The sequence below is a fragment of the Camarhynchus parvulus genome, chromosome 26, assembly GCF_901933205.1.
Source record: "Camarhynchus parvulus chromosome 26, STF_HiC, whole genome shotgun sequence".
Classification (NCBI taxonomy): Eukaryota; Metazoa; Chordata; class Aves; order Passeriformes; family Thraupidae; genus Camarhynchus; species Camarhynchus parvulus.
In genome coordinates, this window is record NC_044596.1 from 5394041 (window position 1) to 5419779 (window position 25739).

General features: G+C 59.5%; 1 protein-coding gene across 6 annotated transcripts; it reads right to left on the bottom strand.

Moving 5' to 3' along the window:
• Positions 1–406: 406 nt before the first annotated feature.
• On the bottom strand, positions 407–25708 carry TEAD3 (TEA domain transcription factor 3). Of its 6 annotated transcripts, none has more exons than XM_030965648.1 (14): positions 25529–25708; positions 14115–14371; positions 11172–11236; positions 9566–9628; positions 9372–9434; positions 6661–6672; positions 6206–6343; positions 5961–6004; positions 5794–5855; positions 5215–5348; positions 4410–4583; positions 3722–3862; positions 3376–3528; positions 407–2800 (listed from the first exon to the last, which is right to left on the bottom strand). In XM_030965648.1, the coding sequence occupies exons 2-14, from the start codon at positions 14248–14250 to the stop codon at positions 2687–2689; spliced, it is 1299 nt and encodes a 432-aa protein (XP_030821508.1). In that variant the 5' UTR covers positions 14251–14371; positions 25529–25708; the 3' UTR covers positions 407–2686. The 6 variants fall into 6 exon arrangements, with proteins under 6 accessions (XP_030821508.1, XP_030821505.1, XP_030821510.1 ...); XM_030965645.1 differs by having other exon boundaries at positions 14115–14368; positions 25529–25586; XM_030965650.1 differs by lacking the exon at positions 9566–9628.
• Positions 25709–25739: the final 31 nt, after the last annotated feature.

Sequence of the window (25739 nt, forward strand, 5' to 3'; positions counted from 1 at the left end):
CAGTGATGCAAACTAGAGCAAAACACAGCGGGATGCGGCATCCTGGTACCCAGAACTGGGGTACCCAGCATTACCCAACATGGGACATGGCAGATCTCATAGTCCTGGCTGTCGAAGAAAATACCAAGAAATAAAAGATGAACTTCAGAACTTCTTGAGCCAACCCATGAACAAATAATTTTAATGGTTTTTTTTCCAGCAGACTGTAGTTTTCTCGGAGCTCCACAGTCTCCTCTCTTTGAAGTTGGACAGATACAGTAAACACAACAAATATATGATACAACCCATCACAGCTGGATTAAAAAAAAATACACAAAAAATATAATACATAAAAAAATGGATTTTTTAACATTGTGGACTGACGCAGCTCTAAAAATGGTGATTGTAACCCTGGTAAGCTTTACAAAGTCTTTAAAAAAATAAAACAGTACTTCATGTGAAATTCATAAATACACTGGAGGCGAACGGAGGGGCTGGGGGAGTTGAGAAAGTGTCTCTGGGATCATGACTAAACCCCAGCCAGGGCTGCTGGGGGCACCAGTCTGTGTGCGTGGGGTGCAGTGTGAGCCCTGGGCTCGGTGCAGGCAGCAGGGAGGGATGGAGGCACAAACCTGTCCAGTTAACAGAGAGCTTCATCCCCCAGCAGGGCTGGGAGTGGGCACGCCTGTGTTTTATGGTGGGGGAGTTTTGAGTTTTCATTCCCAGAGTTTTAGATCAGTGAGTGAAACAGAAGAAAAAAAAAAACAAAACCAAAAACCTACAAAACAACAAACAAACATGCTACATATGAGAACTTGGCCCAGCACAGCCCTGGCATGGTTTGCCAGTGCCTGGCCTTGGATTTTTCCCTCTCTCTTTCCCTCCCTGCTCCATCTCCCTGCTCACAGCAGCCACCTCAGTCCAGTCCCACCACTGAGCCCTGGGCCTGGCATGGGGCTGGGATGGCACTGCCCCATCCCACAGGGATGTGTGGCTCTTTCCAGCAGCAAGAGGTCGAAGTCCCCATGCTTCACAGGACACATGGCACCAAGGCAGCAGCCAAGGCACTTCCTGAGCTCTGGGGCTGTTCCTGCTCCTTGCACTGGCAGCACTGAGCCTAAACCTGCCCTGTCCCCCTCCCAAAGGAGCTGCAGTGCCCCTCAAAACACTCCTGCCCTCCTTCCCACTGCCTTCACTCCCCTGACAACATGAGAAACCCATCCAGACCTGGCCACCTCAGGCTCTCTGTCCCCCTGCCAGCCTCCTGCCACCCCGCTCCCTGCCACCTCTGTCCCTCTGTCACCCTCCTGCACCCTGAGGTTGCCTTCCCCAGACTCTGCCCTTGCAATCACAGCCTCAGGACTGGGCACTCTGCCTTGGCTTAATTTGGGCTGCAGCCACAAAAATACCTCAGAGCTGACCCAGTCCCTTATCCTGGCACCCCTCCTGTTCTCTGTCCCCTCTCTGTCTCTGTCCTTTCTGTCCCAAACTCTGCCCACTGACAGCTTGGCCCTGCATTGCTCAATTTGTTTTTCCCTGCACCTCCCTGGCCACTTCCCACAGGATGCAGGAGAGTGGATGGAGCAGTTTGGAACAGTCATCGCAGAAAAAAGGCAAAAAAAGGTGAAGGAACAAAAAAAAAACAAAAAAACCAACCTGAAACAAGGAAAATGTACATATACAAAATAAATCAGGCAATCTGCCCTCGCTGCTCTCTACTCATGACTGCTCAGTAAGTGACCACAGTGGGGACACTGAGCCTGGGCCAGCCCCAAGTGCAATTCCTGAACACAGCACAAGGAATTCCCCACAAATCCCAGCCAGAGACAGAGGCATCCCAAACCTTTCCCTAAACAAGACACTTCCCCATGCAGGGTGGGAGGGCAGCACCTGGGCACTGCAGAGGGCCATCAGCCTGATTACAAGCAAGGTGTCTTTTTAAAAAGTATTAAAAAGCACTTTCATTTAAAAAAAAAAAAAAAAAAAAAGGAGCCATAACCCCCCATGGTTTGCATTGTCAATGCCCTCATGCCTTCACTGCCACTGGCTCCCAGTGCCCCAGCTGGGCATGGAGAAGGAGCATCCCTGGGGGTGGCAGTGTCCCCCTGTCCCCCTCCTCCACTCTGCCCTGCCCGTCCATCCCCACGTCCCCCAGGCTGTGCCACGCGGTGCCAGTGCCACTGTCGCTGCCATGCCAGTCACCATCACACCTGGCACGGTGCTGCATCCTCCTGAGCGTCAGTGCTCGCTGCTCTCCTCTCCACTCAGGGCTGGGGCCACTTCTGAGCGAGGCTGGGCTGAAAGGAGGGGTCCTTCTCTGCTCCCACGTCCTGCTGCTGGCACGGTGGGGTCCTGGCCTTTCATCAGCAACACCGAGGGCTGCTCTCTCCCTCTCCAGCTCCAGATGTGGGTTTCCTTTCTCCCTACACTTCCATTCCCATTCTTCTTTTCTTTTTCTTTTTTTTTCTTTTTTTTTTGTAGTTTTATTCATTTATTAAAAAAAAAAAAAAAAAGAAACTGTTCCTAAGTAGAAAACATCTGCGATCACAAGTCAGTCTTTTTTTGGCTATTGTTGTTCTTCCTCCTCCTTCCTCCTCCTGTCTTCAAATGACTTCTCCCAAGGCAACAGGCACAAAGGGTGGCTTTTTTGCAGGGCCCCCTCCCTCCCCTGCACGGCCCTCGTGCCCCTGCCTGTCCCCAAGGGCCCCTAGTCCTTGACCAACTTGTACACGTGGTGCTGGGCGCCGTGCTCGCTGGTGGACACCTCGAAAACGAAGGCAATGCAGAGCAAGGTTTCCTGGGTATCCCTGTTGGTAACAACCTGCAGCAGAGCAGAGTGTGTCAGGGTGGTGCTGTGCCCGTGGGCAGATGCTGATACCTGTGCCCGTGGGCAGATGCTGATACCTGGGGGGGGTTCCATGGGCTCAGGCACAGCCACTTTGCACCACGAGATTTGCTACCCATTATTTGAGGGGTCATACTGCAATGAAATTGGCAGTAGCACAGCCAATTTAATTGCACCATCAAGATTTACTACCCAGTTTTGGGGACATTGCACAGGCTCAGGAACTGCACCACTAAAAATTTGTTTGGGGGAGGTTGCATTGGCTCAGGCCCATCCACTGTATTTGTACCATCAAAAACTGCTACAGATTGTTTGGTGAAGTCAAACAAATTCAGGCGCAGCCAATTAATTTGCACCATGAAAATTTTGCTCCCTATGATCTGGTAGACTTGTCCAGGCTTGGGCACAGCACCACCAAGATCTGCTCCCTGGAATTCAGGGTCTGTGTGGGCGCAGGCACAGCCAGGTCTATGCGGGGCCAGCAGGGTCGATGCAAGTGCGGGCTCCACACTCCTGGTGGGACACACCCCCTGGAAAAGGAGGGGAGGTACCTGCAGGATGGTGAAATTCTCCAGGACACTGTTCATCATGTACTTCTCTGGGAGGTGCTTGAGTTTGTGGATGAAGTTGATCATGTACTCGCACATGGGAGAGCGGTGGATGCGGTAGACGAACCGGCCGTTCTCCAGCCGCGCGTACTCCGTCTGCAGGGGACAGCCAGCGTGAGCAGCTGCCCCATGGCTGCTGGTGGGACATGGCAATGCCCTCTCCACCCCACCCATGAACATGGTACAGGCCCCGGTGTGTCCTACCCCCAGCTCGGGGATTTTCTCCATCCCAGGACCCGCCCTGGACCAACTCCGACCCCTTCCCAACTCAGCGGGACATGGAACTCACCTCCACCTTCTCCACGACCTGCTTCCCAAAGGAGCACACCTTGGTGGAGACTGTGATGGTCATGTTCTCTGCACTGCTGTACTGGCTGCTGACACCATAGAAGGTCCCTGGCCCGTCCTGGATGGTGCTGTTCAGATCCGCCTGAAGAGAGGAGAGGGACAGAGGCTCCCATGAGCTCTCGATGGGGACGAGGGACAGACACCAGCCTTCAGAGCTGCCCAGGGTGCTCCAGCTCTGTGACGGTGTTCACAGGGGTCTTAGGATGAGGGAAGAGACGAGGATCTGACTCCATGTTTCAGAAGGCTTGATTTATTATTTTATGATATATATTATATTAAAACTATACTAAAAGAATAGAAGAAAGGATTTCATCAGAAGGCTAGCTAAGAATAGAATAGGAAAGAATGATAACAAAGGTTTGTGGCTCAAACTCTCTGTCTGAGCCAGCTCACTGTGACTGGCCATTAATTAGAAACAACCACATGAGACCAATCACAGATCCACCTGTTGCATTCCACAGCAGCAGATAATCATTGTTTACATTTTGTTCCTGAGGCCTCTCAGCTTCTCAGGAGGAAAAATCCTAAGGAAAGGATTTTTCATAAAAGATGTCTGCGACACAGCTCTGCCACAACGAGCCTGCAGCTCGAGCAGGACCCTCCCCACCCTCACCCTGCCAGCAGCATACCCAAAACTTGACGAGAAAGAAAGAGTTCTGGGGCCCACGCTCATAGAGCTCCTTGAGGCCGCCTTTCTTCTCGGGGAACTTGTCGTAGATCTGGCGGATGTCCACGGCCTCCAGCAGGGGGTCGCTGTACGAGGGGTTCGTCTGGCCGATGTGCACGAAGAGGTGTTTGCTGTACTGTAGGGAGCGGGGTGGGGACAGCAGCAGCACAGGTCAGGCAGGAGAATTAGTTTTATTATCCGTTATAAGGTCTTTGGGATAGAACTTCTGTCTGTTAGTCCCCACTGTCTACAGTGAAAAATGTGCAGTTTTCTATAGTCTGTAGGTGTTACTGTAATGTGAGTGAGCGGTGCTGTGACTTGGGTGGGAATAGCCATTAGTAGTTTTGGGGAAACAGCCTCCTTACTTTCATTGCAAATCAATTTATATAATTCACAGTTTCCTCTAGAAATTACATCTTTTGTACTTTGAAGGCAAGACAATTGAATTCTGCATCTCCCTTGTGTTTATAGGCAAGATCCTTCTAAACTTTGTTTCTTGGTTGCCTCCATGCATAAAATTGAGATGCACGGAGGACATAAAATTGAGACATGAAGGACAGGCAATCCTCTTGTACCCCCATGTTTTCATTTTTGCAGGGGCAACAGTTATGTCAGTTACAAGCTTTCAAAAAAAAAAACTAAAAGGCAGCTATCTCCAAATCATTAAACTTTCTTCATTATAGTAAGTTTTTCTTCTGAGAAGTAATTGCACGGGGATGGATGGGTGCCATCCCAGGAGGGCGGTGGCACACGGGGGGGACCGTTACCGTTTCAGCATCCCGGGGCACCTCCATGAAGGCGGAGTACTCGAGGAGCCGCAGCTTGGAGGAGGCGATGGTGCGGTCCTGCCAGACCGGCACGGCCGAGGCAGCTGGCGGGAGCGGAGCCAGGGGCTCGTAACCTGAGCCAGGGGGAGTGACACGGGGTGGAGGGACAGCCAGGAACCGGGGTGAGCCCCCCCTGCAATGCTGCTGTACCCCACATCTCCCAGATCCATCTGAGCCCCTCCTGCAATGCTGCTGCATCCCCACCTCCCATATCCCCCTTAGACCCAGCACAGGGTGGATAAAACACGGGGGTGAGCCCCTGTCCCCAGTGCATCCCCCCTCACCTCCCATATCCACCTCCCACCCAGCACAGGGTGGATAAAACATGGGGTGTACTGGGTGGGAAGGGACTGCAGGGTCCTGCTCACTGAGGAGCTTTTTGCTGGATTTCAAGCCAGGCTTTCCCCTCAGTAGAGATGGAGACACAGGTGGGTGGCACCGTGCATGGGAGGGGAGAGAGGACAAATATGACCTGGCAGGGACCCTGGGTTCCCCCCAGGGGGTGAGGACGTGACTTACTGGCTAGTGATGGAGGCATGGGTGGCTGGATGGGGTAAGCTGGTTGTGCAAACGGTTTAATGCTGGAAAGGAAAAAGCATCCTCAGGTTACCGAGCCCAGGATGCCCCAGCCCCTTGCCAAGGTGGGGTCCTGCTGGTGCCAGGTGTAGAGAGGGGTCTGTACTTACTCCTGAGAGGGTCCAGGCTGTCCTGGGATAGGCCCACTCCAAAACTGGGAAAACAGCACAGGGGAAGAGTCAGTGGCTTCCGACCCTCCCCACTCCCAACATTTCCCTCCTCACCTGCTGCAAACAGCAGGGAGCCCTGCCTTGCCACCAGGGCTGAGAACGGCTGTTGAGCACCCCCCTGCCCGGCCCATGGTGTCCCCCCACCCCGGGGTGTCCCCATGGGGGGGTTGTGGGGCTGTCCTCACCCTGGGGGCAGCAGAGAAGACGGCCTGAGGAAGAGGAGGGGGGGGGCTGAGCTTGTTCTGCAGGACGCTGGCTGACACGATCTGTGCTGAGGACATGGAAGCCATGCTCTGCAGAGCCTTATCCTTCGACACCTGGTCCTGAGGGGAAAAGGGGGGACAGCAGGGGAGTGGGGTTACAGGGGCAGGCTGAGCTCCCTCATCCCAGCGTGCCTGACAGGTTTTGTAAAGCCAGCAGCCAATCCCACAGCCCGGCCTGGGACCGTGCAGAGGGATCCCCACACCCCCTCTCAAACATTAATCAACATCTGGATCTTGCCAATATCCTCTGGGCAAGAGCTGATGGGTCTGGAAAATGCCCTCCCCCCCTGGGGATGCAAAGGGATTTTAGCCCCTCCACTGGAGAGGGCATAATGCAAGGGGGAACAAAAGGAATTGCAGACTCAAGCTCAACTTACCAAGTTCATGGCCTGTCCGCAAAAGAAAGGAAAAAATAAAGGTTAGAGTGTCATGGGAACCTTTGGGTGCTCTGTACACCTCCCCTAAGTCGGTGCTGGTGTCAGCTGGGGCAGAGTTAATTTTCTCCACTGCACAGGCATGGGGTGGCTGTGAAGAGAATTAACTCTACCTGAATTAACTCTAGAGAGAATTAACTCTACAGCTGAAACCAGCACACTGGGTCATCACCACCCCAACCTTGGCTCATCACCACAGCCCGACCTGGGCAGTGAAGTTCCTTGACCTGGTTGGTCACCAGGGGATGCCCATGGTGGCCACTGATGCCCAGGCTCAATCCCACCAGGAATGGGATGCCAAAGTCCCCCACCCACTCTTTGAAGAGGTCACTGTGGTGAGCCAGGCCTGTGCCTTTCTTGGCTTTTTAATATCCTGCACAGCCTCCTCAGAAGCCCCCAGTGCTTGTGGCTGGGGCACGGTGAGGAAAAGCTGCTGGGATGCCCTGGGATGTGGGCACCAACTCCTCCACAGGCACTGCAAGGAAAACCCTGAGCTCACCCCCTGTGCCGTGTGTGCACTGACAGAGGAGACCAATTGTTTTTCCTTTTGCTCCAAAAGCCACAGCACTGCTGGGCAGGAGCTCCAGGGCTCCCAGGTCTTGCCCGGAGCAGGGCTGCTCCTCCACCTGCATTGCTGGGACACGTTCATGCTGGTCCCAGAGCACACCCTCTGCTTTCCCTCTGAACCTTCCCCAGGGATCAATGCTTCATTTATTTTCACCTGGGGCAGGGCAGGAGGGCGGGCGTGCAGCCACATGCCGGGAGCACGAACACACACCTGACTGCAGCTCAAAAATACAGATCCTGCTCTGAGTGCAGCTCAAAAATACAGATCCTGCTCATTGAAGTGTCTTCATCCCACAGGACAGGGGTCACCCCACAGTGCTGGCTGAGGGCAGGGGGCTGCCTGCACTGATCTTGAGAAGGGATGTTCTGTATCCCCCAAGTATTCAGGGGGATCTCTGCCCTGGCTGCTCCATGGCAGAATCCTTCAGGCAGCATGGCTGGGGATGGAGAGCACAGCCATGGACCCCTGGGGTCACTCCTGCCTCCAACTCCCCCTTTCTCTGCACTGTGCCATGTGGCAAGGAAAGATTTATATTTTATTTTGTTTTATTTTATTTTATTTTATTTTATTTTATTTTATTTTTTTTTATTTTATTTTATTTTTATTGTATTTTATTGTATTTTATTGTATTGTATTTTATTGTATTTTAATTTTTTATTGTATTTTATTTTTGTAAAGGTTTCTGCTGCTGTTGACCCTGCTGCCCCTCCTACTGCCCCGACTGCTCCTCTTGGGGCTGGAGACTGGGTTTAAGGTGTACAAGCCCAAAGGAGCATCCCAAAATAAGTTTCAGATGCTCTCCCTGGTTTCTCCTAGCAGACCAAACCCTGGTCTGGCTGTGGGAGCCCTCCTGGCCTCCCTCTCATGGGGCACTGGGGTTCCTGCTGAAGGACTTTGGGGGGCACATCTTGGTGGGCTCCCAGGCAGCACGAGCTGGAGTTTATCAAAGCTTTGAGGATGAAAATGCTCCAGCTCTGACAGTGGGCTGCACTGCCAGCCTCAGCGCTGGAGATGGACACAGCACCCAGGACAGGGGTGGCTGGTGATGCCTTTGGGACCTCAAGGTCATCAGGCTGAAAGATTTCCTGGGCTCCCACTCACACAGCAAGGCAGCAAATCACCCCGGGGCTACCCAAGGAGCTGCTCCCTGGTGGGACAGTGCAGAGATAACTGAGGCACATGGCAGGAGCTGGCTGCCCCCAGTGGGTGGCTGTGCACTGAGGACCTCTCTGTCCCACACTTCACATCATGTGTGTCCAACCCAAGCAGGGCTTGGTCCTTTGGTGATGCCCTCAGTGCTGGCCATGCCCCCCCATCCTCACCCTCCCCACTGCCACCACAAAGTTTGGTGGGAACAGTTATGGAAAGGTTAGTTGGGCTCCAGTTAGGAGGAAGGAAAGAAGGAAGGAAGAAAAGAAAAGCCAACCAGAAAAGAGAGAGAGAGAATGATCCATTTTTTTCTCACTTGGCTCCCTTGGCTCCCTTGGCTTCTGGCACTGTCCCCAGCAGCATGGCCCCAGCTGGACCTGCTGCCACTCACAGCCCTGTGGTGCCCCTGGCAGTGCTCACACCCTGGAGCATCACAAGCCACTGGGGCAGCCTGCAGGGACCCCTGGGGCCCCCCTGCTTCTGCCCACATCACACCAGCACCTGCTCTGAGCTGGGTCAGATCAGCTGTGGAGGGGAGGGGGCCTTGGCACACCTCGCTTGAACCTCACTTTGCCTCACTGCCTGCCCTGGGTGCCCTTCTCCTTGTGGGAGAACCCCTGATGGCCCAAAAGAGGGGACAGCCCTCCCACATCACCAGAGGAGGGTTTAAACCCATGGCAGAGTCCTCGCCTGGATGCAAAGAGGGGATCTGGCACCACATTCACCCTCCTGCAGGAACCAGCAGGGCTCTGCTGCCCCTCCTTGCACTTCTCTCTGGGCATCCCACAACGATGCCTGCAAAAAACCATCTGCCCCAAGGAGCCAAGTGAGGGGGAAGAAAAAAAAACACCAAAAAAAGGAGAGGTAAAACAGGAAAGCAAGCAGCACACAGCAGAGCCCAGTGCGTTAGTCGGGGGCCAGGCGAGGCAGGGCGTACCTTCAGCTTGGACTGAATCTCACGAGATTTCCGTCGGGCAAGAACCTGCAAGTGGCTAGAGACCTGCAGAGAGAGAGCAGAAGGAGAGGGGGAACAGCAGAGCCGTCAACCAGAGGAAAGGAGGAGGAAGGAGAGGGGCTGCCCATGCTCACAGAGACACCGCCGCGGACACCTGGGCAAGGGCGCCAACGTACCTTGATGCCAACCTGGTACTCCCGCACCTTCTTCCGAGCTAGAACCTGTATGTGGCTGGACACCTAGGGCCCAACACACCGTTCAAAAGGAAAACACAGAGAGAGTGAAGATCCTGCAGGGCAGGCTCTGTCCCCGGGGCAGGGAGTGCAGGAATGGGCAGCGCTGTGGCTGCTCCCTGAGGTGCTGAGGGTGCTGCACCCGCCAAGAGCTGCAGGAAGGAAAGTGCTGGGGCACCCCGGTGCTGCTTGATGCTGGTTTGTGCCCACCCCAGGATGGGGTGGAGCTCCTTGGTGTAAAGCTGCTGCAGTTGAGGGGGGTCCCCATTTAGCACCTCTTGAGGACGGACAGACAGACCCTGCCAGCACCTGGCAGCTTTGAGGTGCCCCGGGTTGCTCAGTGGGGCCTGTGGGTCCAGGAGGGACTGGCACATTGCCCCAGGGCTGCTGCTGGTTTTGCACGTGGGACAGGTGAGAAAGGTTGGGTTTTTGTGTCCAGGCCCCTGTAAGAGCAAGATCTAAAGAAAAGGGGCTGAGGTCCAGGCAGTAAAGGCACAGCATGGCTGGGGGGCCATCCACAGGAAGGGTGGGTGTCCATGCACCCACAGGGCTTCAGGGCTGATTTTGGTAAAAACCTACTCCCATCAGTGCCAGGGTGTCCAAGAGGAGACACCAGACTGCCCAGGAGACGACTGCACAGAGGGATCAGTGCTGTGGGTGCTCTCCCCCGTGGCTTTCCCAGGTCCCCCCAAAGCATTGCATCCTTCCCCCATGGAGGGGGGACCCAGTTAAGTGTTTAATCCAGAAATGAAGTACTGCTTGGCACTGATCTGAACACAAAACCAGTGGCCAGACCCTGATCCCTCTCCTTTCAGCATAAGTCCTGGAGGAATGACCTCTACAGGAGGAATGACCTCTGCAGACCTGCATCCCTCTCTTGTGGGGACTTGTGGCATGGGGACAGTCCCAGCATAAGTGTCCCAAACCCAACCATCTCCCTGTGGTGGGGGATGCTCCCAAGCACCCAAGGCCATGGGCTCTGCTGGGATGGGTGGCCTGGCTCCTGAGGGGAGGGAAGAGCCACTGGACACATGACAAAGGGACATGTCCCATCAAGGGCTGCAGCAGCCCACTCCTCAGACAGGTTTGGTGAAGCAAAAGCTTGCAGGGACCTCTGTGTGCTCCTGCAGGGATCTCTGTGTGCTCCTGCAGGGACCTCTGTGTGCTCCTGCAGGGACCTCTGTGTGCTCCTGCCCCTGCCTGCATCCCTGCCTGCCCCAGCATCCAGCCAGGCAGGGCAGTGAGAGCAGGGCAAGGGCTCCGTGGTACCTGCCACCCACAGGGTCACCCCAACCAGCTGGGGGCCCCGGGCGCTGCCTGCCCCCGCACCCCCCATTTCAAGGTATCCTGGGACTGAGGAAGCCCCAGGGGGTTTGTGCTCACAGATGAAGCTCCTCGCAGAGGATAGGGAACCTGCTGGCAGCAGCAGTGGCTGGACGAGGGGACACAGACGACAGCGGGACACCCGCTCCCCCTCGGGCTTACCTGGCACCGCCTCCCACCCCGCCCCGAGCCCACCCCAGGAGAAAAAAGCAGAGCAACGCCTCACCTGCTTCCTCGTCCGCGTCTTCCCCGTTCGCAGCTTGATGTAGCGGGCGATCAGCTCGTTACGACCTGCGGGCAGAGCCTGGGGTCAGCCCCGGCACTCGGGGGGCATCAGCCCCGAAACTCAGGGGGTCTCAGGGTCCCAGCCCCGGCACAGGGGGGGTCTCAGCCCCGGACCCCGCGGGGCATCAGCCCTGGCACTCGGGGGTCTCAGCCCCGAAACTCAGGGGGTCTCAGGGTCTCAGCCCCGGCACTCGGGGGTCCCAGCCCCGGAACAGGGGGTCTCAGGGTCCCAGCCCCGGCCCAGGGGGCGTCTCAGCCCCGGCCCCCGCGCCCCCCGGGCTGGCGAGGGAGGCGCTGCCAGGAGGTGGCGCTGCCGCGACAGGGTCGGGGCGACCTCGGGGACACGGGGGTGGCCACGCCGGGGCAGGACACCCCCCCCCCTGCTGCCTCCCCAGCCCCGGGCTCACAGCGAGGTGACAGCCACCAGGAACCCCCGCCACAAACCCCAGGGCAGCCCCCAGCGAGCCCACCCCGAGCCCCAGGGGTCCCGGGCTGTGCCCCCCCCCAGCCCGGCATCCCCCTTCCCGTTCACAAGCCGTGCTGGCCTTTCCACCAGTATTTCCTAACGTCCCGGTCTAATTCGAAGCAGAAGTTGCTTTTGCGCCACATTTCAGGGGCCAGCTGTGGCCAATCTCCGCTCAAACGTCAGAGCAGCTGGGAGCTTTCTTCTCCCGGCCGCGGCCCCCCCGGCCCCCGCCGCCGCCCCCCCGCGCACGGGGGCAGCCAGGCACGCCAGATTTATTTTAATGGACCAGATGGTCGCGGTTGGAACTTGTCGAAATGCCCTTGGAGCGGGTTTCGGCTTTAAAAGAATAAAAAAAAATATCCCTTAAAAAAAAAAAAATTACAAACCACCCCCCCTCTCTGCCACCCCAACTGGCCCCCTCCCAGCCCCACAGCAACTGGGCCCTGCTGGGGGGACACACACATGGGGACAGACAGGGCCAGGTGGCACGCAGAGACAGCTGCCCCTTGCCAGGCAGGAGCTGGTGGGTGGGTGACAAAGGGGGTACCCCTGGCACGGCCAGCATGGCACCCTGGTGTCACCCTGAGCTCCCACCCCTCCTGGCTCCTCCTTGGCACCTAGCAGGGGCCAGGTCTGCAAGGGTGTCCTTTGAGCCCAGGTGAGATGACACCCCCAGCAGGGACCCTGCTGCTGAGCCCCCCTGTGGGGGTACACCTTCAAACCCCCCCTTTGCATGCCCTGCTCCTGAATCCCATCCTGTGCCTCCTGTACCTGCCCGTGGGATTGAAATGTGGGGAAAAAATCCAGGAACGAAATGTGGGGCCTTTGTGGACTCGGTGAGCCAGTGCCAGCCCTGGTGCCCAGCATCTCCTGCACCCATCCTGCCACACACCATGCCCAAGGCTGCACCTCGCAGCCATCCCCGTGCCCACGTGCCCTGTCCCTTGTCCCTTTCCCTGTGATTCATCTGGACCGTGCCATTCCCTCCGAGAGGGCACGTCCTCCTCCAAATTACCACATTCCCCAAATTCCTCTCCCCTGACACCACCACGTGAACCAGTTGGACAGGCTGGGTTAAAAATAACCGAGTGTGTAGCAAGGCCCAGTGTGCCCGTGCTGGGTCCTGGCTCCCCAGCTCCCACCTTGCTTTGCCACCCCCGCAGCGCTGGCACCAGCGTGGCAGGGGCTGGCACCACCCTGGGCACCCATGGAACCCCCAAAATGAGGGGGTGAAGGACAGCAGAGGCACTGGCACACCATTGTCCCACGTGCTGGCATTGCCTGTGCTGCCAGTGTCCCTGGCACTCTTGGTAATGCCAGCCAGGGGTCCCGGGGGTCCCAGTGGGGAGGTGCTGGGGAAGGTGAGGGGGAGATGAAAGGCGGGCAGGGGCTGCTGCCTCTTTAAGCAGCTGCCAGATGTCTCTGAAAGGCTGGAAAAACCGGTTGGGGCGTGCTTCGAAGGGCCAGGCTCCAGGCGGCACTTCAGCTATTCCCAGAGAAATCCAAAAAATGCATAGGCTTGGGAAGCCCTGTGCTCCCCTGCCTCCCCCTCCCTCACCCCGCTCCTGCAGCAGCCCCCATGCCGTGGGTGGGGGGCCCTGGCAGCTGGGGTGGCACAGGTCGCTGGCACGGGTGTGGGGACAGTGGCACAGCGCTCTCCAGCAAGCCTCGTCCCTTGTGCCCCTTTCTAGTGGCACCGGGGGAGGCACTGCTGTGACAGCAGCATCTGGGCAGGTGAATTTTGGAGGCTGGGGACAGAGATGCCAGCCCTGGTCCTGTTGTCACCATGTCAATATGGCAGCCTGCTCCTGACTCTGAGGTCACTGCCCCTTGAGGGTGACATCATGGGATGTGCAGGGCAGGAGGTGCCAGTCCTCCCCTGGCAGGGACAGGAGTTTGGGAAGACACCAAAAACGAGGCTGACACTCCAAAATCATCCCCCAGTGGGGCTGAGCAATGAAACCACCAAAAGCTGAGCTGCGCGCGGGCGGCTCGGGTGGGTGAGTGACCCTTGCCACAGGGTGCTCTGGCCACCAGGTCCGGTCGGGGGAGGTTTGGGGAGGTTTGTGGAGGCACAGGGGAGCAGGAGGGCTGGGGCTGCCCTGGCCCCGCAGTCCCGTGCCCGCTCCCTGCCCCACGGCCTCACCAAACCAGTCAGTCCGGCAGGGCCGAGAGAGGGAGGGAGCGGGAGGGAGGGACACAGGTCACCCGGGAGGGAGGGACACAGGTCACCCGGGAGGGAGGGACACAGGTCACCGGCACCTCCCCAGCCCAGCCCAGCCCAGCCCCAGGATGAACCCCAGCCAGCTGCTTTCGGGCTTGGGGGATGCTCGGGGCCGATACTGCAGCGTGGGTTTGGGGCAGGAGGTTTTTCAGTTCAGCCCCGGCCGGTGCCTCCAGCCCGCCCCCGGCACTCACCGTACATCTTGCCCTCATCTGAGAGGATGATTTTCCTCCGGCCGCAGGGTGGGTAGATCGCCAGCGCCTCCTGGAAGCTCTGCTCGATGTCTGGACTCCACACTCCCTCGGCATCATTGTCCAGACTCTTGTCCATGCCGTCCTGGCCATCTTCCCGCCCCTCCCCAGGGCTGCCGCTGGCGTTCCAGCTGTTGGACGCTATGGTGCTGGCTGCTCTGGGCTCCGACCCTGAGCCCCCACGGATATGGGACAACCTGCTGGGACACAGGGGACACCTGTCAGAGCCAGCAACCCCTGCTGGGCCATGGGGCGCAGCGACAGCATGGTCTGCTCCTGGCCTTTGCCCTGTTCTCACTGGCACCCAGAGCAGCATCTCATTGTAGGGAATCAGACACACAAAGAGGCTTTCCTTGGGGGCAGAGCATGATTTCTATGAGTACCCCCAAACCCAAGCCACAAGTGACCACCCAGGATCCACCCAAATAAAGTTTGGGAAGGAAACTGCCCCCAGCTACTGTACTACCCATACAAGGAACTTGGGCACATGGTGTTTATGGCTGACACCTCGGGACAGGGTGGCAGCAACCCCACAGCTCGTGAACCCTGACCCTGCTCCAGCACCCACTGCCAAACAGCAGTCTCTTTGGGCAAGCTGGCCCAAAAAACACCCCTAGGCCCCAAAATCCCAGCTCCACCATGCCTGGCAAAGGCAGAGCTGGGATGCTGAGCAGCTCCAAGCCAGACCCCACTAATGGGAACCAGGTGGCCAGAGCCGTCCAGCAGCCCTCCTCTGGTACCAGGAGAGGCCCCCCACCCTGAGGATGCTCAGCTGGGGCCTCGGGCCCTCCCCAGCTGGTGGGTGATGCTGGGGAGCCTTCAGCCCTCCTCCTCCTCCTCCTGCTGCTGCCCAGCTCGCAGCGCAGCGCTGCAGTGTTTTGCAATAACATGTTTGGCGGCAGCTGCCGGCGGTGGGAGCGGAGAGGTGTCTCCTGCGCCGCCGCGCTTCCCGGACGGGCTGGGAGTGTACAAAGGTCTCCAGCACAGACATCTCCTTTTAAAGGAACTGCTGAGCCCGCTGGCTCAAGTGCCGCTGCGAGGCCTTGGTTGCTGCCTCTTTTTTTTTTTTTTTTTTCCTTTTATAAAAAAAGAAACTTAGCCCCCCCATCGCTCCTCTCTCGCTCGTCGCGATGTGATGTCAGCCCCTCCGGTCCCGCCGCCCGTCCCCCCCGCCGCCGCTCCCCCTCTTGCTGAGCACTGTGGCCAAATAAGGAGAACTGGATTGGAGGGATTGCAGGATCGAGCCAGCCGGCCAAGGCAGGGATGGCGGCAGCGCTGCCGGACGGGCCAGAGGCACCCCGGCCCTGCCTGCTGCTGCTGGCTCTGCGGGGCAGCAATGCAGGGTCCAAACCCCGCAGGGTTTTGGGGATGGGAGGGCAGGGAACACAAGGATGGAGAGGGTGGCATAGGAGGACAGGCCCAGGGGGATCCTCAGTCCCCCCTACAGCCCAGAGCATCAGGGCTCTGTCCCAGTGGGGTGTGACTGTCCTGGTGCTGAGCCCTGGCTGGTGTGCCAGGACCCCCAGACATGGGGGAACCTGAGACTCCTCAGCTTCTGCAGCAGCCCCCAAAGGCCTCAGTGACCCCACAGCAGCCCCCAAAGGCCTCAATGACTCCACAGCAGCCCCGTGGCAAGCCCAGACCCCTCAGCACTGTGGCAGCTCAGTGCCCCCAGTGCCAATCTCAGTGCCAGGGACCCTGCAGGCCGGTGCCAGCCCAGGACCCAGCAGCACCCACACAGCACCACAGGGCTGCCATCAGCTCACCCTAACAGGGGAAAGCCCCAGGAGCTGGTGCTGGAGGGTGACTTTACAGGGACTCACCAGACCCCCTGCCCTCCCCCAGCTGATGGGGAGCCAAGGCAAAAGCCATAGGGCTGAGAGCAAGAGAGCAAAACCAGCACGGGGCTGGCTGCACCCCTGCAGGCAGCGTGCCCAGCGCCCTGGGTCACCGTGCCAGGCACTGCCTGCCCAGGCAGGGTGACAGCTGACCCCACGCCCTGCCTGTGACACACGTGTCCCCCTCCCTTGGCGGTCCCCAGCCCCCTCCAGCAGGGAAATCCCAGCCCAGCCTTTTCAGGGAAGCTGGGAGAGGAGGGAGGGTGATGCTGGGGCCCCGGCCAAGGTGCGAGGAAGCAGCTCCTCCTCCTTCTCCTCCTCCTCCGCCGAACCTGCTTTTGGCCAGGCATTGGAAGCCATTGGATTTCCTGGAGGGAGGGTGCATGCACCGCGCTGACGCAAGGCACGGCCGAGTGCCGCTCCACCCTGCCCTTACAAAACACCAACAACAGCAGCAATTAGGGAACCGGCACGGCTGGACGGCCCGCGGAGACCGCGGCCAGACCTGCTCGGCGCGGGCAAGGGGACCGGACCTGCCAGAAAATAATGTCACCGGCTGCTGCCTGCCAGCTGCTCCGCAGGGAGAGGGCAGGGAGACCACCCCTCCTGCAGCACGGGCATCTCTGCAGGGTTTGGGCATCCCAGAGACCACCCCACCCACGGCACAGGCATCCCTGCAGGGTTTGGGCATCCCAGAGACCACCCCACGGCATGGGCATCCCTGCAGGGTTTGGGCACCCCAGGAGCACTGACCCACATCCCCAGGGGATGCTTGGCCGCTCGGAGGATGCTCATCACTCATAAGTGGGGATGGTCACTGGCACCCAGCCCAGGGGGGTGTCCCCACTGCCAGCTCGCTCAGTTCCGATTCACTCCCTGAATTTGTGGGGGGCACACGCTCCAGCCCACAGCTTCAGAGGGCGATGGAGGGGGCTGCACCCTTGTGAAGTCTCCCAGTGGATGTGGGGCCCACAGCAGGCAGGGCAGGATGCCTCCAGGGCAGCTCTTATCTCCCTGCGAGGTCAAGGCTGCCCAGGAGACTGGGACGGTGTTCCCATGGCTCCCAGGGCTTGGTCCCAGCACCAGGGGCAGGGGACATGAAGAAACCTGGGGCCTGAGCAGGCAGTGGGGCTGCAGGACCTGTTGGGAGAGCTGCTTGGGGCTGGGGACCCTGCTAAAGCTGCAGGAAACCTCCTTAAACCCTGCAAAAACAAAGAGGGAAGGGCACCTGAGAAATGGGTGTTTTGTGGCAGGTGAGGGAAGGAAATACTTTGGAGGCATCATCTGCAGTCAGAAAAGCACCGTGGGCATCCTGTGAGTGCCAAAAGACAGGAGCAAGGCTCTGCTGGATCCAGCACAACCAGCTGCGATAGGGATCGGGTCAGGGACGTGCAGGGTGGCACAGGGGAGAGCACCTGGGGCTGGGCACGGGGACATTGTGACACAGGCAGAGGTGCCCATCACTCCCACACTGCCCCCATGCACCCAGACCTCATCCTTGACCCGTGCTGCCAAGCTGGGGGACAGCATATTCCTCTTCCCCAGCATGGTCAGCCCCAAAAGCATCATCCCAGCTGGTGCACCATGAGGCACACCTCCAGCAGCCCTTGCACTGCCCCAAACCCTTGTGTGCTGCCCAAACTGGGACAGGGGTGCTGATGGCTGCTGTCACAGCTTCTCCTCAAACCACCTGGAGTGGAGGGCACGGTCACCAGCACCGGCTCCACCAGGGGGATTGCAGCACAGCACAAAGAGGGACAAGGTGTGGGGCAGAGCGGCAACAAGGAGCCCTTCTTACCTGGGGCTGCCCAGGTGGCAGGGGACATTGGGCCAAAAAGGCTCTGCAAAGGGAACACTGCAGAGGCAAAGAACCCTGCAAAGACAGGGAAGGGGGTCCAGCTGCATCCTGCCCCCATCCTGCCTCCCCATGCAGGGGGCCCAGGGCAATCCAGCCCTTCTCCCTCCCCCCTGCACACAGACCCCACGGCAAAAGGATAAAAGTTCATGACAAGCCCGGGCAGGATCAGCACAGAGCAGCTCAGCCCTGCTCCAGCCCAGTGCCCCTGCCCCAGCCCTGTGGGGAACACGAGGCTGCTGTCACCCCCTCCCTGTCACCGTCACTGATGGCACCCACACTCTGCAGGTGAGGGGGACACGAGCCCCCATCCTCGCTGGTGCTGAGTGTGCAGCCCCTGCCAGGGACTGCTCTGTGAGACAGCAAAGCTGGGGCTCTAGGGCACCCCAGCTCCTCCTGCCCGGGCACACTGGGGCTCAGCAAGGGCACAGCTGGCACTGAGTTGTGGGCAGGCAGAGGATTTCACTAACAAACCCCTCATTTCAGCCAGGGGAGCTCTGGCTGGGTCCCTGCTCCTGCCTCTCCCCACCTGGTGACACGGCCAGGAGGAATGCTGCCCACACAGTCACAGCTCTGCAGAGCCCCTGGAAGGAAACCCAAAAGCTGGGGAGCTCCTGGGGGGACGCCAGCAACACCACAGCACACCAGAGAAGACGCTGCCGTGTCCAGTGCAGTGCTCAGAGCAGGATGCTCTTGGCTCTGCCAGGATGACCCTGCAGCTCCTCACAGGAGCCCCATACCCCTGGCACCGTGCTCAGGGACCCTTTGGGAACACCCTGGTGCCCCATTCCTGCAGGGAAACGCCATCCTGGCTGGCACATGGCCGTGCCAGGGACAGCCAGAGCTCACCGGGGCGGGTGGCGCGGCACGAGGGCGGTGAAAGGAGGTTTGTTTACATTGTGCTCCTCTCCCAAACAGCTCTCAGGCTGTGCTGAGGGATTCCCTGGCTCGGGGAGGGAATGATGGCCACCCTGCTCTGTCCCACCCAGGTTTGCGCCCCCTCACTGGCCACGTCCTCTCTGAAGGGTCCCCTGGCACAGTGTGGGGAGTCAGACGTTGGCAGAGCCCCCAGTGCACCAGGCCAGCTCCCCGTGAGACAGCCCAGCTAATTTCCTGCCCTCTATCACTTCCTGTCCCTTCCGGCTTGGCGGGCAGCTCAGGAAGCAATCGGAGTGAGGAAACCGCAGGAAGCCACGTGGCAGCATCCCACCAGGGCCAGGAGAGCTGCCAGGGCTGCCCCGGGCTCCCCGTGCCCCCCAGCTCCAGCTGGACCCCGGCAGCTCCCCCAGCTCCCAGCAAAGCCCTGAGCTGGCAGGGATGTGGCTGGTCCTTGCTCAGCCATGTGAGGTTTAGGGATGCTCAGACCCCTCATCCCAGAGAACTGTGGATGAACAAAGAGAAAATGTGAACGATTTGCTCCCAAATTATTTGGGGTAGAGAGGAGGAAGGAGATGAAGCTAACCCAGGGCACAGCTCCCTCCTAATGGCAGAATCACAGCCACCCAAACCATCCCCTCCTTCTCCCCAGTCCTGGCACAGCTGGGTTTCACCTTCTGCAGGACCTGAGCCGGTTCTGCTCGAGTCTTCAGGCTCAGGACCCGAGGGCAGAGGACAGACGGACACTGTAACCCGGCGTGCCTCCCTGGCCCAATTACGCTGCCCTGCCCAGCCAGGACGGGGCGTTTCACCCAGCAGCGCATAAATAGAAAGCTTTTAGAGCATTAATTGCTCTCTGTGTTATGAAACGAGCTGGATGGAAACAACAGGGTTGGAGTTGCCTGCTGGGGATGGGCCACCCCCATGCTGTCCCGTGACACCCCCAGTGCTGGGAGCCCATGGCACGGCCAGTGCTGGACACAGCACCCATTGGGGACAGCTGAATTTGCCAAAATATGACATCCCAGGATGTCTTCTCCTCAACATCACATGTAGATGAGCTCAGGGTGGCCACCGTGTCCTTGGGGACTCCCAGCTTGTCCCAAGGGGAGAACAAGAGTCTCTGGTGTCAGGGGAGCACCAGGGACGCCTGGGTCAGGCAGTTCTGTGCCTGCAGAGGGACAGTGTCCTACCACTGGGACCAGCCAGACACCCCAGGGACCCCACCAGCCCTCTGTCCTGCTCCTAGGAGGAGAAATGCCTCCACGGAAGAGCTCCAGGCGCTGCTGACCCCATTTTATGCCATTGCAGCAAGGCCAGGGAAAACATCTCCCAGGGGGACACTACCAGGCAAGGAGGAGGAGGAGGAGGAGGAGGAGGAGGAAGGCTGCAATGAATTTCACACCTGCCCCCAGCCGCCTCCGCCCCCGTGAAACCCAAGCCTGCCCAGGCAGCAGCTGTGCCCAGTGCCTGCGCTGTGGCACCCGCTGGAGCTCAGGCTCAGCAGCGACTGCCATGCTCAGGTCCCAGCCAGAAAAACCCCGTGGGATGGGATGGGATGGGATGGGATGGGATGGGATGGGATGGGTTGGGATGGGATGGGATGGGATGGGATGGGATGGGATGGGATGGGATGGGATGGGATGGGATGGGATGGGATGGGATGGGGGGTGTGAGCACTGACGGGGGGATCAGCTCCTGGGACACTGGGCAGAGCGGCTGCCAGGCATCACCACCATCACAGAGACGGCCCTGGCTGCCAGAGTCTGACACTGAATGTGACACTGCACTGTCACTGTCACCCCTGTGAGGGGGGCACGCTTCCCTGCCCTCCTGCTCAAAGCAGTGCCCAGCTGAGGTGCTCCAGGAACTGCAATAGCAGGTACAGGCTGCCCTGCACAAACCCCATCAGTGCCTTATTCCCAGAAAAGGATATTTTGATTTAGCACCATTTTGCTGCCACCACCCCAGACGTTCCCAGCGAGCAAACCCTTGTGCGTGCCAGGAGCGTGCTGGGAGCCCGTGGCAGCTCATCACCTCCTCCCAGCATCTCCTGCCCCTGCCCCAGCCCAGAGCTGCAGACGGGCACAGCGACTCCAGCTCCCGCAGATTGAAAAATTGCTCTGGAATCCTCGGGGAGGAAAACTGCTAAAAATACATGAAGGCAGTGTTCTTGGTAAAAGAAGGAGCTCCAGCGAGGAGCATGGCCCAAGAGTGCCCAGCACAGTGTGTCAGACCCCTGCCCAGCACGCTGATGTCCAAACACCTCAGCTGGACCCTGACAACTCTGCAGTGCCACCCGGGCAAGGCTGCAAGGGGACACAGCAGCATCTCCACACAAAAGCTGGAGCCCAAACTCGTGCCATAGCTGGGCACAGGTGCTGGCAAGCACGGAAAGCAGAACCCTGCCCAACTCACACAAAGCTGGGCAGGGAAAAGCAGGGTCTTGGACCAGACCTTCTCTCCCGGACTGTGAAGCTCGCAGATCTTCCTGCTAATAAAAACCCGACGCTCGGTTGGGTCGGGAGCTCGCATGCCTGCGTGCGGGTGTGCTTCTTCCTAAACCCGAATTGCCTAAGCCGGCGGGGGGAGGCAGGAGCTGGCTGCCTCTGGGGGAAGGGCGAGGAGCTGGCATGGGAACGGCAGCCCATCCTCCACGCACCCGCGTCTGTAAACTTTGAACATCTTCCGGAGAGAAGTTAGTGGCTATTGTGAACAGCTGGATCTAATTTTACGAGGAGCGAGGAGGAGACAGTTGTGGGGAAATAATAAGGCTTGGCGCTCGCAGGCGAGGATCCCCGAGCCCGGCCAGCCTTCCTGCCTCCGCCGCACTCCGCCGGGGGAGCGCTGGCGAGACGGTCACGGCGAAACTGAGGCACGGAGCAGCGCGGGGCTGGCCCGCCTCCTGGATAATGCCAACCGGCAATGCGGGGCTTCGCCCTTGAGCGTTTCCCTGGGTGTGATGCCCCTCCAGCAGCCGGGGCATCCGCGGGGCTCTTCCTCAGAGCACCAAAGTGGGCTGCCAGCGCAGACCCCCCCCTGGCATCCCACGGCAGCATCTCCAGAGCCAGGGTCACCCCAGCGCTCACTCTCGATGCTCGTGGGCACCGCGGTGCGAGTGCGACACCTCCCTCCAGCCGGCTGCTTCCCCCGAGGCTCTGCCCACCGCCTAAAATTAGCTGCAGCCCCGCTGTCCCCTCCCCGGCCACCCCCCGCAGCCCGGGGAGCGCTGCCAGCACACGCTCCCGGTCCGTCCCGATGCCCCGGCAGCAAAGGGGGAAGGGGACGGAGCAGCCTCCTCCATCACTCACTCACAGCTCGCCTGCAGCCCGGCGGCCAGCGCTGCCCCGCCGTCACCTCCGCTCGCAGGAGTGTGCCCGAGGGTGAGCTCGGGGTCGGATTTATGGAGCAGAGACCCAGCAGAGCCTGTGACACACCCAGCGCCCCGCTGCTGGGGCTGCTGTTGTCTCATGGCAGAGTAATGGGGGACGCTGGGGGTGTTGGAGTATCACATCTGTTTGGGACGGGATGGGGGGATGAGTTCCATGGGGATTTGTGCTGCCAGGACGGGACGTGCCTCATGCAATCAGTATTTCCCCAAACCCTTCGCCCACAGGTGAAGCATAGAGCCCTGTGTGAACTCTGTCACCACAAGGCCACCATCTGCCAACCCCAAGAACGAGACCATGGGGCTCATGGCCTGTCACCTCCAAAGGGCTCAGCCTCACGGGCTCACCAGGAACTGCACGGGGAGCCCAAAACAGCACCAGCACCGCACCACCCCTGCTCCCACCACCACGGCCAGGCCAGCGGCTGACCAGCAGCACCAGGAGCTTTTCCCGGGGCCCCTCGCTCCCATTTCACAGGCGGGGAAAGCTGAAGCAGCGGGAGCTGAGCTGCAGCAGCATGCCCAGACCCGCAGCAGGATCCGGACGTGCGTTATCGCGCAGGGGGGGCCGCTGCAGGCTGGTGCGGGGCATGGCCCCGCCGGCTCACCCCATCATTACCTTCCCTCCCTCCTTCTCTCCCTCCCTCCCTCCAAAAAAACATTTCATAAGTCGCCACGTGACGGTGGCAATAGCGAACGCCCATGCGCTCCAGGTGTCTGCCCCAACCACAACACGCAGGTGCCTGGGCTCGGCCGCCGCGGCTCCCGGCCTGGCCCCCACCCCAAAAAACACCTTGGACAAACAGCTGAGGAGGTCAGGGCACGGCCTGGTTGCTCAGCAAATCCCCCGTGGATGGAAGCTCCCAAAATCAAGGGTGGTTGGTAATATTCCATCCACCAGTGGCGCTCAGGGTGATGTAAACACTGCGGCTGTCCCACCAGCCCCTTGCCACAGCCATCAAGGATTTAATGAGAGAGGGAAGCTCCCAGAGGTGGGAATAGTTTTTGGAAAGCATCCGTCCAGTTCAGTGATGGATAGAGAGATTCCAACCTCACGAAGAGCCTCAGGATGGCTCTTGTCACACAAATCCCAGCAGCACCCCTGGTTAGGGGTTTGCTGCCCCTCCATTTTCCACTCCCACAGACAGAAGAAGAGGTACGAACGCAGGAAAACACAATTTCCCCCCCACCCAACAACAGCCCAAAATTGCCCATTTTTGCCCTTTCTGGCTGCTGCGTGCCTGCACCCAGCCTCACCCCCGAGCTCACCTGCCACCAGCCTCGTGCTGTCTGTGTGTTTGATGGGAGCTGCGCGGTTACTTGCTTTTTAATACATTAATTATAGCTGATTACCGCTGCCACCCCCACCTCCTCAGTGCCATGACCTGCTCACACACCGCCAGGAAAAGGCTCCTTCCTTGGGCACAGCGCCAGGGCCACCGGGACTCGCCTCCCAACCCACTTGGTGGTGGCAAGATGGGGATTAAATGGTGATTAAAAGGAGATGCTGTTTCTGATATCATGATAAACAGCCACCGCGTGCCATGGCAAATGGATGCAAGTCCCTTTTCCTGATGGAGCTGGAGGATTCCGCTTTGGAGGAAAGGGATTTTAGATGTGGGACAACTGCTGTCCAAAACGCCCTGGCTGAAACATCCCCCCATGCTGAGCTGCACCCCAATGTTGCAGCCACCACGGGCAGGATGAGGCTCCTTGAAGTACCTGGGTGCCATTTATAGAAGGTGGCTGGACCCGTTGTTTTCAAGGGGTTATTCCTGTCAGAAAATCCAGTGTGGTGCCAGCCACACGCCCACAGTGGGGAGGTAGCTGGGTGCTCGAGGTCCCTGGGGATGGCAATGTCCCCCTGTGCCACCCAGCTGTCAGGAAGGAGCCCCACAGCCATCTGCAGTCTCTTCCCATGGGAATGCTGACCCTGTTACACCCAAACAGGGCCAAATCCAGCGCCTTCTCTCCATGGGACAATCATGCTCATCCTCCCTGGTGGGGCAATGCTGGGGCACTGCCACAGTGACCATCACCTGCCCTGCCACCAGGGTCCCAACCCCCCTACCCATTTCTCTTCCAGCTCACCACTTAGTGACCTCAGCAAGCCCTCACCCCTCACCTGCTTTGGGGACCCTTTTCTCCCAGTCGTGGGGGAAATTACCCCCAAGGACTGTGGGCTGTGAGGCCACAGAGGCCCCAGCTCCAGTGGGTGCACAGGGGGCACACCAGCCTGGCAAACCCCAATTCTCCACTCAGCATCACGAGCACTCCAGCACCAAGAGGAGGCTGGCAGCCCGGCTGGCAGGGCCCCCCAGGGTGGCCGGGCACTGCCAATGCCCTGACTCACGACACGCACGTACCCGCGCGGGGTAAAGCGATAGGAGGGGAGAGAGGATGCCGGAGCCCAAAATACCCCGGCGTGCCTGACACAGGAGATTATCGCTTCGCTGATGGGACCATCGCCCAGCCCGGCTTGTCCCGGCTCCCTGCAAAGCACCAAAACCCCCCAAAATCCCAGCCTTCACCTTTCCCCCTGCCAAGCACCCAACAGCAGCGAGCAGCTGCAGGGTGCCCACCACACCAGCCGGGCTGCTGGTATCATTTCCAGCTGGTTTCTCCCCAAACTGGTTTTTTTCTCAGTCAGTAGAAGCCAAATGTGTTGTACAGGGCCTGAGCAGTTTCAGGGGGTTGGAGGTGGCTCTGCGAGGGCTTGGCCGTATTTTCCTTCCAAGGGGGTTAAGGGGAAAAAAAAACAACACCAAACCCAAGGAGGGTGTAAAAATAAAATAATAATAATAATAATAATAAAGATGACACACTGCTGAAAATTATACATCTAATTGCCGCCTTGTTAGCAAAGCACCCCTATGACGAGGCACAAAGTGTTTAGCATACAGTCAGTGCATGGTCATCCCCTACATGCGTGTGACACACATGTAGCGTGACACGCGGGTGACCCCGCACCTCACCCGCGACCCTCCCCCGGGGGGCTCCGGCCGGGGCGGGCAATCCCCGTCCGCAACGTCCGCTCCGATGGCTCCCGACGTGCGGGCACAAGGCCCCTTTGTCACCCCGGGGATGCGGCGCGGGGGGACCCGGCGGGGACCGTGCGGGGGCAGCGCAGCCCCGACGGGGCGGGAGCCCGGGGACCCGACGGGGGTAGCGCAAACAGCCCGACTGTGCCCCCCCAAGCACACACCCCATCGGGGGAGCCCCGGGGGGAGGCACCGAGCTCCGGCCGGGGGGCGAGCAGGGCTGGAGCGACCCCGGCGCCCCCCGCCATCCGCCGGGGCTCGGGGCAGGCGGAGGGCTGCGGGCCGGGAGGAAGGAGGGGCTGGAGGAGGAGGAGGCGGAGGAAGGGGGGGTTGGGAGTCTCTTCCCGGCGAGCGCTTACCTGCTCCGTGCTCCGGAGGGGCTGGGCCGGCCGCGGTGCCGGGAGCGGGGCCGGGGCCGGAGCGGGGCCGGGGCCGGGCCGGGCCGGGGCGGGCGGCAGGAATGCGGGGAGCGCGGCGGGCTCCGGGTCCGCGCACGGAGCCAGGCGCAGCGACGGGAAAGTTTATGCGAGGGAGGAGCGGAAAGTTGGGAGTCAATCAGGAGGCGGCGGG